Below are 16,012 nucleotides of genomic sequence, written 5' to 3' on the forward strand. Positions count from 1 at the left end.
GAGGACGATCGGGATTGCAGGGGGTTGGTCTTCCGGCATCGGGATTAAGAAGGCGTCGAAATGTCGACACCTATCTTAAGTCCCTTGTCGGGCAGGACGAGTCTGGATTCAGACCGGTGGCATCGCGTCCGCCGGTCTATTAACTACATCCCATGTGAAGGGTGCAAAAGCATGCACTGTTTGCAGCGAGCTAAATAGGCACATTAACACACACTGATATCTACAAAACCAATGTACAAGTGGCAGATCTACCATTGGTACAATCGCAGTGGGGCCCCTGGGGAGTAAGATGTCGCCGGGCACCTAGCCACTGATAGGATCATCATCACTTATGATCTGCAGCGCTCTCAGACTGACAGCTGTCAGTGGCTGCTAGCCGCCCAGGATTGCCTTGGACAGTCTGGACTGTCAGCAATCCCAGACGGGATGGACTGCTGCACACGCCATGCCTGCTGGGGACTCGCTGAGATGATCTCAAGAGTGCTACATGTGGGTGGAGAGAGCCTTTGATTAGTGACCCACTGTTGCCCAGACTGCAGGTCACCCTCTGTCTCTTCCTGTCTACCTCTTCAAGTCACCGTCTGCCTCCCCGTCATCCACTCCCTGTCTGGGCCGGCAACAGAAATCTCTGGGTCTCGTACATTGATGTCTCTGTCCCCACCCCCTCACCAATGCAAACCACCCCGGGCTGTATGCTAAAAAATGTAACACCAAATATAAGACATAATAATTTACATATATTATGGACATTATTTCTCTCAAAGCATGACAAAGGCTAGCAATGCAGGCAATAATAAACCAATTGATTATGTTACATACTTATATCTTTATTTTCTGCATGACCATGTGTATCACGTGTGGTATGGGAGTTGATTTAATAACTTTTACTAAGGTGATGCAGCTGCCAATGGAAATTGAATAAACACACTCACATGATCTGTCACAGCTGCTGTGCTGTGTATGTGAATAATTTGATGGTGGTGCACTGTGCAGTGGTGCTTGCTCTGCTTCTGCTAGGTGGCCGCAGCTGGATCCAAGGAGGCAGGGATAGAGAGAAGCGCCAACACCTCACATAATTACACAGGCACCGCACCATCATTGATTTTTGTGCATGCGCACTTATTGACTTGTGGGGAGTAACCGGGAGTTGGGGGTTTGCTTAAGTTTCATTTTTTTCTCATTATTGCGCCGATAGCCAGCGCGGTTCTAAATGTAATATGTCTTTACAAAATATCGGCGGTTGGTGGCACCTTAGTGTTTTGGGCCCATCCGAGGTTCCAGGGCCTGGTACAGGTGTACCTCTTGTACCTCCCTGTGGCCAGGCCTGGTACAAGTATACCTCTTGTACCTCCCTGTTGAGCTCCCTGTCATCCTCTGCTTCTCCCCGTCACCCTTTGCCTATCACCCTCTGCCAGCAGAACCATCTGTGGAGCTTTCTAGCAGTGCTGCTGACATAAGGCACTGGTGACTTTAAAGGGGACACATAATATTATTATTTGATTAAAGGGGGCACAGATTATTATTAGACTCTAGGATGCTGTCTGTATTGTTTGGTGATCACGTGGCATACTACCGTGTGCTATATTGTGAACAGTGTGGGACCTAGAGCATATTTTTGCACCTAGGCCTACCACTCACAAGTTCCGCCACTGCAATCTACCAAACGTTACTCTGTGCTACTGAACAGTTAAGTAGCTTCCCCAGATTGTTTAGTTTTGGGTTAATCTTCACAATATTTATTTAGTTTATATAAATTTATTCTCTGTGGGATTCTCTCTCTAGCATCTTAAGCCACGTATCCGCTTGCCGATATAAATGGATGATTGGACGATAACGACATCATTTGGTTGTTCATTAATCGTGCAGTAGATATGCTGGCAACGACCAGCGATGCGCGCTCCCGCTGGTCGTCTTCAGCATCGCTCATTGCCCGAACATGACGGTCAACCTACCGATATCATCAGGTTGAGCATGTCTGGGGATGAGGGAGGGTGCCTGCACTAGACGACATATCATTCAGTGTGAGCACTGCATAGTATAATGAACGATAATGATATTGTTATCATTCAGTTCTTCATTGTCGGCAAGTGGATACGCGGCTTTACATAGTACTGTACACTAACCTCATACAACAAAAACTCCAGACATTATACATAATAAATGTTATTATCCAGGCAAGGATAAATGTCATTTTACACTACTAAAGCATAACTATAAAAGCAGCCCATAAAGCTGAATAGTTTGTTTGCTTCCCACTGCACGGTCTTACCCAGCGGTTCATTTCTTCAGATATATGGCGATGGCACCATGTAGCCAAAGAATATGGTGCATGAACAAAATGTAGCTGTGTCTGGGTCTTTGTTACCTTCAGCACATTAGACATTTTCAGGGTGGAGTGGAACCAAATATTTGCATGTGGGACCCCTCATGTCTTAATGCACCTCTGCTTTAAGTTCTATTCAGTCCGTGTGCATGTTAATTTTTCATGATAAAAAAGGTTTTGGTAATGTCTTTGGAAGGACCAGGACTTAGTTGGGATGTAGTTTTGGTTATGGTGCTGGGGTGTGGCTTTAAGTGGAGGGTACCCAGAATTTCTGGTTACACTACTGCCGGAAGGCTAAATTCACAGTGGGATCTTGAACTAGACCTCCGCCTCACTCGAAGCTTTGAAACAAATAACTGTACATTAGAAGCCCTGAACAAAAGAACCAAAGTCTACGTTACGGACATTCTACAATACAGCAGCCTCTACGGTTAGAAGCCGACTGAATGCTTGTCACACCACTGAAACAATCATGGAAAGCAATAAACTTAAAAATCTTTTGTACTGCTTTCAAAGCCATCCACCCTTAAGTGATCACTTTTGTATGTTCAATAGTGTGTTTCACTTTTAGTGGCCCATTTATCGATTTCCACTGCGATCTGGGCACCATATGAGCGTTAACGGTCACTTCACTTCTGTGCCGGGGAACCTGCGCATGAGATTTGCGATGTGTAGCTACAGTGGCTTATGCCATCTTCGCATTCCGGAACTTAATATATCTGACAGCATCGCGTCCCCTATAGAAGCCTATGGGAGTTGCGGTGACGGCGGAAATTGAGGGACAGCAGCAGATATTGGAAATATCTGGTGCGATCCCTCCATAATACATTATTAGGATACTTAATATTTGCGGCTATCCTCTGAAAATGTCTGTTTTCGGGAACACACCGCAAATGTTGAATGATAATTGTGCCCCTTAATGATAGAAAAAAACTTAGATCATCCAAGGAAGACAACAGAAAGCAACAGGATCCAGAACAATCTTCACAAACTACCTCAAGCTAAGTTTACAGGGCAATCTGTGCAGCCTAACCTTTAGCACCTGAACACACTCACCAGGGGTGTTTCTAGAGAGGAGGGGGCCCGTGTGCAGTCTCCGACGTGGGCCCCCTCCTCTCTGTCCGGTGGCCGGCAGCGCACTGAGCTGTGCGCGGCCAGCGCCAGAGTTATAGACTCTGGGCACTAGAGTGCACCCAGTCTATAGAGTATGTGCAGGTCACGGGAAAATGGCCTGGCCCGGACCCCCGCTCCAACGTGGGATTCCGGAGAGGTAAGTAATACTATGGGTGCAGGGCATGCGGTGCGGGCCCCCCTGGTCCCAGGGGCCCGTGTGCCCGCACACCCTGCACTCATTATAGATACGCCCCTGACACTCACATCTTAAAGTGTATCAGTCACCTAAACTCGTGGGAACCAGTCATTTAGCAAGTCTAACCATTTTTATGAAAATGCGGCAATCAGTTTACTAAGAGCTAGTGACATCACTGAGGCATTAGGCACAGTGTACCTTAATTATGTCACTAGTTCATGGTCAGTTGTAGGTTCAATATTATTTGAACCCACAATATGGCTGTCTCCACTGGGTGTAGGTGATGAGTAGAATAAGTAATTTGAATCTGTGCAATGAACATTCTGTCAGAAATACAAGTCCCGTGATCCATATGAACCCCTAGAGCTCAGAAGAATAATAACTGAGGTAATGGGAAAATGATACTAGCATTTAGCCGTAGAGTCATTCTACTTCCATCACTGCTGGAAAAGAAATAGGTGCCACTGAGAGAGAAGACTTTCTGGCAAGTAGCTTTCCATGTTCCCATTTCTATTGAGAAATGCCAAAACACTACAGCAGCCAATTGAAGGGTAATTATATTTTTATGTTCTTTATAAACATCATTAATGTGCATTGGTTTGTAAAACAGATGGCAATGTCATGCAGTCCAGTTTTACAGCTAGTAAAAGTGCATTTTGTACTCTATTAAAATGGTTTATTGATCTGAGACCCTGACTTGCAGTTTAAGATCCTATCTTTTCAACAGAGCTGTACAGGACTGCCACATGATTTCTCCTATAATCCTGAACAAGTAAAAGAACAAGAACATCCAGTGTTTCAGTCGTATCGCTTGCACCGAGCACGGACCTGGTGCAGGTGCAGATACCAATAATGACGGTTGTAAAATCAGTGGGCGGCACTGGCTTCCACTTGCGTATACGGATACTTGTATTACCATCAGGCTTTCGTGGCTGCCTATTGCCACTTTGGGTGCCACTCAGAATCAGCCCCTTAATATGGTAGGTTTTCCAGTATAAAAAAATAATAAGCCTTTGTTGGGCTACAATATTATTCCTACACAAGGGGAGCGATAATATTCATAATTTGGAGCAAAGCTAAAAAAAAAAGCATATAACTGTGCATCTTGGTAAAACCATGCTGCCCTGCAGGTGGGCAGATGTAACATGTGCAGAGAGATTTAGATTTGGGAGGGGTGTGTCCAAGCTGACATCTAATTTACAGTGTAAAGGCACATATCCACTACACGTTCATCGTCTGCAATATCGTGCCCTGTATATGCCGTCAATGACCAGCGATTCCCGCTGGTTGTTGATGGCATCTTTCATTGCCCGTACTTGCAGGGCAACCTGATGATATTGTTAGGTTCTGCAAGTACGGGGATGAGGGAGGGTGACGTCACTGAACGATATATCATTCAGTGTGGGTGCTCAATGTCGTTAATGACATTGAGCACATCACTAGAAACACTAGACGATATCGCTCATGGAGCATATCGTCTAGTGGATACCTGCCTTAACAATAAAGCTGTCCAGCAATTGTGGGCTACATACAACAGCAGCTAGTATTTACCCTGCATGCATAAATAATGTATCTGCACCTCTTGCATTGTAACATGATTTGCCCAAGTGCAAAGTTATTATGTTTTCATTCTACTGCCAATATCTGAGTACAACTACAGCCTAGATTTATGCACCGCTGTCATAATTGCCAACATTTCAGTAAAATCTCCAGGCATACTTGGCTGTTTGGCAGATGCATCAACATGAGTGCCCTCATGACTGACATAAGGAAGTTCATCTCTCTACATGTTCAGGCTGCTGGACATAATACATTGCTATGGTACTTCAAATACTGCATTACATTAAATCTTAACTTGTACCTTACCATTCTACTGCCCGAGACAGTAACCAAAGCGTGCTATTCTTATCCTGTACACAGCAAAACAAATATTTGTAAAAAAAATGAAAACCTGTGTAAAATAAAATAAATTATTAAAAAAAAAAACGTGCCCCCCCCCCCCCCCCAAAAAAAAATAAAAATAATAACCAGCACCAGGCTTTGGAGACCCAGGGCTGGTTGTGCTACATACAGGGGACATACAACGTAGGAGCTCCCTGTATTAAGCACAACCAGCACTGGGCTAATCAAAGCCAGTACTGGTTGCCAAAATACAGGGGACAAACAACGTAGGGCTTTGAGCTAGTCCTGGTTCTGGAAATACAGGTGAAAAAATGCATAGGTTTCCCTTGTAAATTCCAGAACCAGCACCAAACTTTTTCTAGCGGAGGGGGAAAGCCACAGCCAGGGGAGCCCATTCACCGGGTCCCCCAGCCAAAGCATTACCCCTGACCGCTAGTCAGTCAAGGCTGGGGAGCTGGGGACCCCCATAATAAAGGCCTAGGCTGATAGCCCAGAGCTATCCCAGGCACCCCTGGAGCGGTGGGTGCCGGCTTGATAGTGTATAGTGTGGTGCAAGTAAACAGTTAAAAAGATTGTCTTTTGCTTTGGAACTACAGGTCCCAGCAAGCCTCCCCAACATGCTGGTACTTGGAGAACCACAAGTACCAGCATGCGGGGCATTACGGGCCTGCTGGTACCTGTAGTTCCACAGCAAAAGCAATATTAATAAACCACAGAACACACACACTGTATGTTAAGCCTCAGATACGACTTAATATTGTATTAGTCCCGCAACAGCCTTGAGGGCTGGTATGGTCTTGGCTAGATGCGGCCGTGGAGCAGCTTTAAGAGCTGAGATGACTTGGCTGGCTGTGGCCTGTGGCCAGTAAAATGTGATGGGCCTTTGAGCCGTTCAGCAGACTTGAGGGCTGGAAGTGCCTTGGCTGGCTGTGACCTGTGGGCCTTAAGATGATCTGCGGCCTTTGGGCCATGTAGCAGCTTTGAGGGCTGGAAGTGCCTTGGCTGGCTGAAACTGAAGTGTGACCTGTGCCACCGGGTTGACACAGGCATGAGTGCGCTGGCTTGCGTACTACGGATGCTGGAGTGCGACCTGTGCTGTAGGGTTGACACAAGCGCGAGTACGCTGGCTAGCGTACTGCCTGTGCCGCCGGGTTGAAACAAGCGTGAGAACGCTGGCTTGCGTACTTAGGATGCTGGAGTGCGGCCTGTGCCGCTGGGTTGACACAAGCGCGAGTACGCTGGCTTGCGTACTGAGAACGCTAGAGTGCAGACCGTGCCGCCTGGATGACACAAATTGCAAGTAGATGGTATGCGAACCGTGACGCCCATATGATGCAAACAGCAGGTATACAAGACAGACAGGAGGACTGGATACTCGACTGAATTACAGGAGACAATGCCAGAACCAGAAACACTTGAAACGCTATCACCGGCATCGGGGCAGCGTTCACAGCAGAAGGACATAGACGCAGGAGCCAATCCGGATCGACCTCAGAATGATGAACAGGAGGTGGGAGGAGTTTCAGCTCGTCCGAGGTCCGCTTTGCACAGTGGGCCTGATTCAGAGCCGGACGCTCTGACCAGAGCGCTCGCTCTGAATCAGGGCCCTCCTACTTAAAAATGGAGCGGCCTCTTGGACGCTCGCATAGCTTATGCGAGCGTCCATGATGATGGTTGCGATGGTAAAGACCATCGCGACCATCGGGCTTGCGACGAGACCCTGCGGTAGGGTCTCGGTGACCGAAAGCCCTGGAGTCAAATCAGAACCAAAATCACTCCCACTGACATCACTAGTGATGTCAGTGGGGCCGGACCCAGACGGTAGGCATTCCCATGGGAACGCCTCTGTCTGGCAGCCACGCCCCCACCAAAGAGGGCGTGCTGTCACTCACCATCGACCGCACGCTCCCTTTGGTGCGAAGACCCGGAGCGACAGCTTGGCTGTCGCTATCCGGATCTCACACATGCGCACGACGGAGCTCCCTCCGTCGTGCGCATGCGCATTTGGGTACCATCGACCCGCATGTGAGCGTCATGTGCTCGCGAGCGGGCCTGAATGAAACTCACCTATGTATCCCTGAAGCCATCATGTCCCCTTGTCCAGTAGGAATCCATGGGGTCCCTGTAATAAAAAATCCATACTCACCTCCTATGCGTAGATCGCGTCCTCTTCGTTCGAAATACTTTCCGAATTACCGCTCCGCCGTGGGATTTCACTATAGAAATCCCGGTGCTGAGTGCTCATTAGCTGATAGAGGCAAGCCTTATGCCTCTCAGCCAATGAGCGGTTCCCACCATTGAAGTCACTGGTGGGAACCGCCAAAGTAACCTTAAGTTACCTCTGCGGTTCTCACCATTGAAGTCAATGATGGGCACCGCTCATTGGCTAAGAGGCGGAAGGCTCGCCTCTCTCAGCCAGTAAGCGATCAGCACAAGGATTTCTATAGTGAAATTCTGCAGCGGAGCAGTTATTCGGGAAGTACCATCCTTAGAGGACGGTACTTAGTTCGCGGGTCCGGGTATTTTAGTTTTTTATGTTGCCAAGACCGGGGATGCCTTCTTGGAACAAAGAGGACGCAATCTACACATTAGAAGAGGTGAGTATGGATTTTCTTTACAGGTACCCTATGGATTCTACTGGAGAGGAGGACGTGATTGGCTACAGGGATACATAGGTGAGTTTGTGAGATAGTGAGTGTACATGTGTGTGTGCATGTATGTTTTAATAAACTATTACTTGCAACAGTGTGTGTGTCTTGTGGGTTTTTTTTATATTTCTTTTGCTGTGATACTACAGGTACCAGCGGGCCCGTAATGCCCACATGCTGGTACTTGTGGTTCTCAAAGTACCAGCATGCGGAGGAAGGTTTGCTGGGATCTGTAGTTCCACAGGAAAAGACAATATATTTAACTCTTTACTTGCACCACACTATACACTACCAACCTGCACCCACCACTCCAGGGGTGCCGGGGATAGCCCCGGGCTATCAGCCTAGGCTTAGGGTGCCATGGAGGAGGGGACCCCTTTATTGGGGGGGGGATCTGGGATCCCCGGCCTGGGCTGACTAGCGATCAGGGTAATTCTTTGGCTGGGGGACCCGGTGAAAGGGCTCCCCTGGCTGTGGTATTACCCCCCCTAGAAAAAGTTTGGTACTGGCTCTGGAATTTACAGGGGAACCCTACGCATTTTTTCCCCTGTATTTCCAGGAGCGGCTAAGAGCCCAGTGCTGGTTGTGCTGAATACAGGGGGCCCCTACGTCATTTGTCCCCTGTATTTTGGCAACCAGGGCTGGTTCTTAATAGATATAGGTTTTCCAGTCGCACAGGATATGTACGTCTCCCAAGTTTGGAGACAGTAATAACCCCTTAAAATAATAATGTGGTCAAGGGGGTGCTACCATAGACATGATATTGAAATTACAGCAAGAAAAGAAGAGAGAAAGAGGAAATGTCTTAGAATGGTGCACTGAGCTAGTATATATCTTAAAACTTAACTTTTATTGATAAATAATAATAAGGTTCTAATAACTTATCAAGACAAAATAGCGAAAATAAATATAAAATACAGATAGATAATGTGAAAAGAAATAAGAATGTGATTTAAAAAGAGATTCTTTAGAAGTGCTTATATCATTAAAGTCACTGAGGTATTAAATATGTTACTGACACCTTAAATATTTTTGGATCAGCCTTATATCACAATAAATATAATCAAATAATATGATATATTTATTTAATGCAGTAGCCCTCTGGTATTGTATATATTAATTAGGATTTATCCAAGTGCTTCTGGGAGAAATATGCAGATCATTCAACTATACAGTATTACATATAAGTTGTGCCCCCAGCAGGTGTTATAGAGGTTAAAGCCATTATATGATCATGTAGAGTATAGCTCTCCGCTTGGAGTGGGGCTAACTTCAACTAACATGAGGGATCTATCCAAGTTCAAGGTATGGATAGTGCCATTAGCAGGTATAAATAATATAACAACAACACATAGTCATATTAGTAAACCCTCACATCTTGCTCATTGAATTTAATAAATATACTGATAAAACATGATGAAATACTTTTGAATAAATACTCACAAGAAATCTCTATACTGAGTACTAAACTGAAGAATTTTGAAAATCTTCCAAAAAACATCTGATAAATATAGATTGGAAGTGTAAAAAATTGAACAAGAAATTATTAATAGAAAGAAATCTAAATTACAAAGAGACAAAAGTGATTTTCTGTCTAATACGGTCTACAGATGAAGTCATATAAGAAAAAGAACACCAGAAAGTAGATCCAACTATACTACTTCAGATTTAGATTCTTCTGAGAATGAATCCACCGGTGAACGATTTCCTTTATATAGACGACAGATTGATTTTTTAGGGGTGACTCCCAGAGAAACCCGGCACAATATAGGATTAAGTTCAAGAAAACCAGAAGGGCAAAGAAAAAGAGGATTTCGAGAATGGGGGGAAGAACCCCGGGACCATCGTTGATACAGGAAATAGAAGATGCGCTAAGGATCATAAATCTAACAAGCAGAAACCTTACACCATCACAAATTGAAATCCTTAATAAAGGATTATCCTTTTCACCTACAACATCTTTTAATAGGTTTGAATTTGAAAAAGATGTTAATCTTTTTGCTAGAAAATTGTTGCTAAAAAATTCTTCATGACTAAAGGGAAACATATGACACCTGTCACCGAAGCCTTCTCACAAGAAGATCTACATGCAATCTCCATTCTGGAAGAATTGGAAGAGGAATCTTTACAACAATCTATCAATTCAGATAGTACTCCAATTCTACAAGAATCCCTGGTTGTTCCACCAAGTCCCCTAAAAAAAAAGTCCTCATGTATGCCAGATATTTCCATCTGTCCACCGGTGAAGGTTTTCATTGACTTAGTGAGTAAAGATCTAGATTCTTTGCAGAATAATAGAACAAGAATTAAAGATTATGATAACAACTTGAATAGAGGAGAGAGACAGGCTTTAAAATAGATGCAGGAATGGGATGATACAATCATCAAGCCTTCGGATAAAGGGGGAAATATTGTCCTATGGCCTCGGGATAAATATTTGAAAGAACTTAACCGACAATTGGAGGACAAATCCTGCTATAAAAAATGGTTTTTAACCCCACGAGAGATTTTTTGGAATCATATAATATTATAGAAGGGGCTAAGGATAGTGAAATCATAACCAGAAAGTATTATGATTTCCTTAAAACAGAGAACCCTAAAACTCCTACTCTATATTTACTGCCTAAGATCCACAAGAATGAGACTGACCCACCCGGTAGACCTATTGTCTCCGGGATGGGCAGTTTAACTGAAAATGCAAGTAAATTTTTGGACCATCATCTCAGGAAGCATGTCCTACAATTACCATCCTATATAAGGGATACTCCTGATGTATTAAGCAGGATTCAGGATATATTCCTGAATACTGACTCTTGGCTCATTACCTGTGATGTAGAGAGTCTCTACACGAGCATTAACCATGAATATGGAATCCATGCTGTAGAGTACTTCTTAAGCATGAATAGCAGTAGTGAATTCAACCGTTTCCTCATCTCACTTTTGCGTTTTGTTCTCACTAAAAATTATTTTGTTTGTAATAACTTTTATCTCCAGGTATGGGGGACTGCAATGGAGACTACGTGTGCCCCTACATATGCTAACCTGTACCTGGGGTGGTGGGAGAGGGAACATGTCTTTAACGATCAGAATGATTTCTATACCGACCATATCTTATTATGGCTGAGATATATCGATGATCTCATAATCTGGGAGGGTGATATACAACTCTTTGAAAAATTTCTGTCTCAACTCAATTCTAGTATTCTTAACTTGAAACTCACCTTTGAAGCAAATAAAGAGCGAATTAATTTTCTTGATGTCTCACTGATAATTGAAAAGGATTGACACATCTCCTCAGATCTATTTTGCAAAAAAAACTCTACAAATAGCATCTTACATAATAAGAGCTCACATTTTCCACCTGTAGGATTACCAAAAGGAGAATTCTTACGCATGAAACGGAATTGCTCTTAAGTACTAGGTTGAAAGCTCGAGGATATAGTGGAAGAATGATCAGAAAAGCATATAAGGACACCAAGATGTATACGAGAGAACAACTCCTAACTCCAAGGAAGAGAGTAAAAGAAGAGGAATGCGTAAGATTCATTTGGAGTTTTTGTCATGAATGGAGAAGCATTCAAGAAATATTACACAAACATCTCTATGTATTACATACTGATCAAGATCTAGCAAAGATAATTGGAGATAGAATTCAGATGAGCTGGAGACGATCTAAAAACCTTAGAGATATCTTAGTCCGAAGCCATCTAGAATCCCCGGAAAAACAATTATTCTTGAAAAAAGGATCCAGAAAATGTGGTACTTGTAAAGCTTGCTCAATTATGGCCACCACTACCAGTTTCCGAGACAGATACAATAAAACCTGGCACATTAAGGAGCATATCAACTGTAACTCAATAGGAATTATTTACAACTTACAATGCCCATGTTGTAAGAATTACATCGGTAAGACCAAGAGGCCTCTTAAGAAAAGACTCCTAGAACATATAGGGAGTATAAGGAATGTGGAAAGAGACAGACGGATGTTCAAATCCTTGACACCAGTGGCTAGGCACTTTTTCAAATACCATGAGAGCAACCCGAAGGGCCTAGCAGCCTTTGGGATGAAGAAAATTAACTTGAACATCAGAGGTGGTGATGTGGATCGTGAACTCCTGCAACAGGAGACCAAATTCATCTTTCTTATGGACACTCTTACACCGAAAGGTCTAAATGTAGAGAATAGTTACGTGTCCTTTTTGGGTTAATCAAATATGAATTTTCTCCCCTAGGAACATTTAAAAGGCAATTTATATCATCAAACATCCTATCAAAATGGTCTTTTTGTAATTTATATATGGTACAATAATGTGGAGTAATTTAGTTGTTCTTTTTATTATTATTTTTTATTAAAAATAAAAAAAAATTATTCATTGTTTTATATTTTTTTATTTTGTATTATTTATTCACTAGAATAAAATTACATGTCCTTATGGTCTCAATGAAGGTCTAAATGGAGAGAATATGTGTCCTTTTGGGTTAATTATATATCTCTCTTCCTTAGGAATATCCAAAGGGCTATTTACATCATTTAATATTTTATACTAATAATTCTATGATACTATATACATGGTATAATCATGCAGAGTTATCTAGCTATGCTACATTTTTATTTATCATATTATTATTTTAATGTCTTTATAGTCTTTATATTGATATACTATATCTATGATATTGTCACAATCCAATGCACACTTTTTACAGTTTTTGTTTTTTTTCACACTTTTTTATATTTTTATGTTTTAGTTTTGCACGAATTACGCGTTTTTTTTAATTTATTTTGCTTTTTTTTACTTAATGTAATATTTATATATTACAATACATCACTATTAATTTTTTTTGTGTTTTAATATTTCATAACAATATATAATATTTTTTTCATATTTTTTTCACACATTTAGATATTATTTTTATTCACTTATCATGAATTAAGTGTATTTCACTTTCATAACTGAATATAGACACGTCACTATTCACTACTTATTTTAATCCACTTTATTGTGGATAATAAATTACATTCACTTATCACCATCTAATGTGCTATATTTTGATATTATTATAGAATTTTCACATGAATTTAATGTATGTATTATCATGTATTACTGTAATTTTCATATAGTATATTTTTTATTTAAAAACATTTTTTTATTTTTATATTATATATATTTTTTATTATTTAGTATAGGTTATGTAATTACTTTTATATTTACACATTATTTATCCTAACTTGTATATTTACATTTGGTGTAGTAGTACTGTGGGATATTGGAATTATAAATTTCTAAATTACTGTTTATTATTGTCTGTTAATATAGAATTTATGACTATAATGAGAGCATTTTTGTGTAGGTATGATCATCCAGCCTAGATTTCATTGTCTTATCTGTTATCTATTATAAATCCTGGATAGACTCTAGTACTAGCGTTGATCATGTGACTTATGGGATCTATCCGAATTTATTGTCATTCGCTTGAGTAATAAAGAAGGAGGTTTAATATCACACTTACATGTATTAATACCCTTCAAATAGTGCTGTGTATCACGAAGTTCCACCAATAAATAATAATGTACAACGAATGTGACTCGGCGTTTGATTACACCAGACTTAGACTGTATCTATGTATCTAAGATCCATTAGGATCCCTCATGATGACGTCATCAGCCCCAGGACACGTGGGCACAATGTCAATCCAGGGAGGGAGGCGGAACTAGAGAGCATAGGTAGTAATGATTGGTGCATATGGATGCGTCAGATACCTGATTGGTGACACAATATGTTTGTAGGTATTTAAGGGAGGTCTGTAATTCAGCTCGGCTTACCTTGAAAAAGCTTCTTAGCGAAACGCCGCGTCGCTCACGCGGCGCTGCCTACCATTTGCTAATATGTCTATGTGTTGTTGTTATGTTATTTATACCTGCTAATCGCACTATCCATACCTTGAACTTTGATAGATCCCTCATGCTAGTTGAAGTTAGCCCCACTCCAAGCGGAGAGCTATACTCTACATGATCATATAATGGCTGTAACCTCTATAACACCTGATGGGGGCGCAGCTTATATGTAATACTGTATAGTTGAATGATCTGCATATTTCTCCCAGAAGCACTTGGATAAATCCTAATCAATATATAGAATAACAGAGGGCTACTGCATTAAATAAATATATCATATTATTTGATTATATTTATTGTGATATAAGGCTGATCCAAAAATATTTAAGGTGTCAGTAACATATTTAATACCTCAGTGACTTTAATGATATAAGCACTTCTAAAGAATCACTGCAGAAATACTGAAATATACTCAGGTGTATAATAATAGATTTGATATCTGAAGAGGATACTCATATCACTATAAGCCAGTTTTATTCTGAATAGTAAATAAAACAGATCAGACATCTGATGAGGATACTAAATACCTGATTGAATAATATATTCCTTTCAGAATTATACTGGTAATATCTATATGAGCCAACAATAGAGGGATACTGAAAATATACCATATATAACATTGGGTATACCTGCTATAAGAATTACCTAGGAAGAATACCACAAATTGGTTAATATATGAATGACTTTATTAATAATATAAATACTTCCATAGAACTTAAGCAGGAGTACTATATAATACCCAGGTTTATAACGATAGACCTGACGAGGATATTAAATACCTTGAGAATTTATAATAGAGGGATATTGAAAATGGAATCGGTATGAAATAACGCCGGCAGCATGGATTCCCGACAGCAGCAGCCCGACATGAGCAGAGTTCGGAGCAGCGGAAGCCCGACAGCGCTGGAAATCCCGATCGTGGATAGGTGAGTATCTACTAACCTAACCTCCCTAACCCTCCTTAGGGGTGCCTAACCCTAAGTTCCCCCCCAAGTGCCTAACCCTAATCCCCCCTCTAAGTGCCTAACCCTAACCACCCCCTTCCCCGCTGCCTAAACCTAAGTCCCCCGGGGGGGTGCCTAACCCTAAGTCCCCCCCAGGGGTGCCTAACCCTCCCTCCCCCTAGCCTGACCCTAACCCTCCCAGGGGGGTGCCTAACCCTAGGTCCCCCCCGGGAGTCCTAAACCTAACCCTCCCACCCGCGGCTGTCTGCTCGCGGCGCCCGGCATCACTACGATCGGAATTTTTCTTAAATTTTTTTTAACAGGTATAATTTTTTTAACACAGAAGCACAGTTACTGATCCCGTCCGTGCTTCTGTGTCAACTACACACAGATGCATGTAGCACGGGTCCGTGCCTGCATCTGTGTAATTGACATATAGATGCTACATGCATCTGTGTTGGCCATCACATCATTCCGTGTGCATACGCACAGAAACGATGTGTGGCATATCGTGAACGACAAGTCGAGATCTTTCTGATTGTTGTAAAGATAACGACCACGACGAACGACCCGCGGGAGCGAGCACTGGATCGTGGTCATCCCCACAAATGGCACTTTTTAAATGATAGGTTGTTCCAATCGATCGGAAACGGCCAAATCGTTTCAAATATCGTATCGTGTGTGGGGGCCTTATGTCAGCTTATGACAGTAAGAAAAATCAGCACTTATAATAGGTATAGTAAGGCCGGGTACACATCAAAACAAGCTCTAAAAGACGCAATGGTCATTCCAATTTCCCTTCATCCCAGAACACACAATATAGAGCATTCACACTATGCAATTTTCCAAAACGATGGCACAACATATCATATTAAAGGATTGGATCCAATTAATCTTTTCTCCTGTACACACTATGCAATCATCATGTAGATCACTGGCAGTTCAGGTGATGTCTTCAGAGGAAAGATTGGACCAATATATCATGTGGTCTTC

At 42.2% G+C, this 16,012-nt stretch overlaps 1 protein-coding gene across 3 annotated transcripts in view; it reads left to right on the top strand.

The window, feature by feature from the left end:
* ENDOV (endonuclease V) overlaps positions 1 to 16,012 on the top strand; it is a 109,492-nt gene that overhangs the window by 80,717 nt on the left and 12,763 nt on the right. The window contains exon 8 of one of the 3 annotated variants that reach the window (XM_088472809.1): positions 4,360 to 4,536. The exons of the other annotated variants lie outside the window; for them this stretch is intronic. Within the exon in view, the coding sequence (XP_088328935.1) occupies positions 4,360 to 4,485 (126 nt within the window). The 3' untranslated portion in view covers positions 4,486 to 4,536. Of the gene's footprint in view, positions 1 to 4,359; positions 4,537 to 16,012 lie in introns of those variants that run through there. 3 annotated transcript variants of the gene reach the window in all.

This window comes from Taudactylus pleione, unplaced genomic scaffold, assembly GCF_031769625.1.
Source record: "Taudactylus pleione unplaced genomic scaffold, aTauple2 ptg000016l, whole genome shotgun sequence".
In the NCBI taxonomy this organism is placed as follows: Eukaryota; Metazoa; Chordata; class Amphibia; order Anura; family Myobatrachidae; genus Taudactylus; species Taudactylus pleione.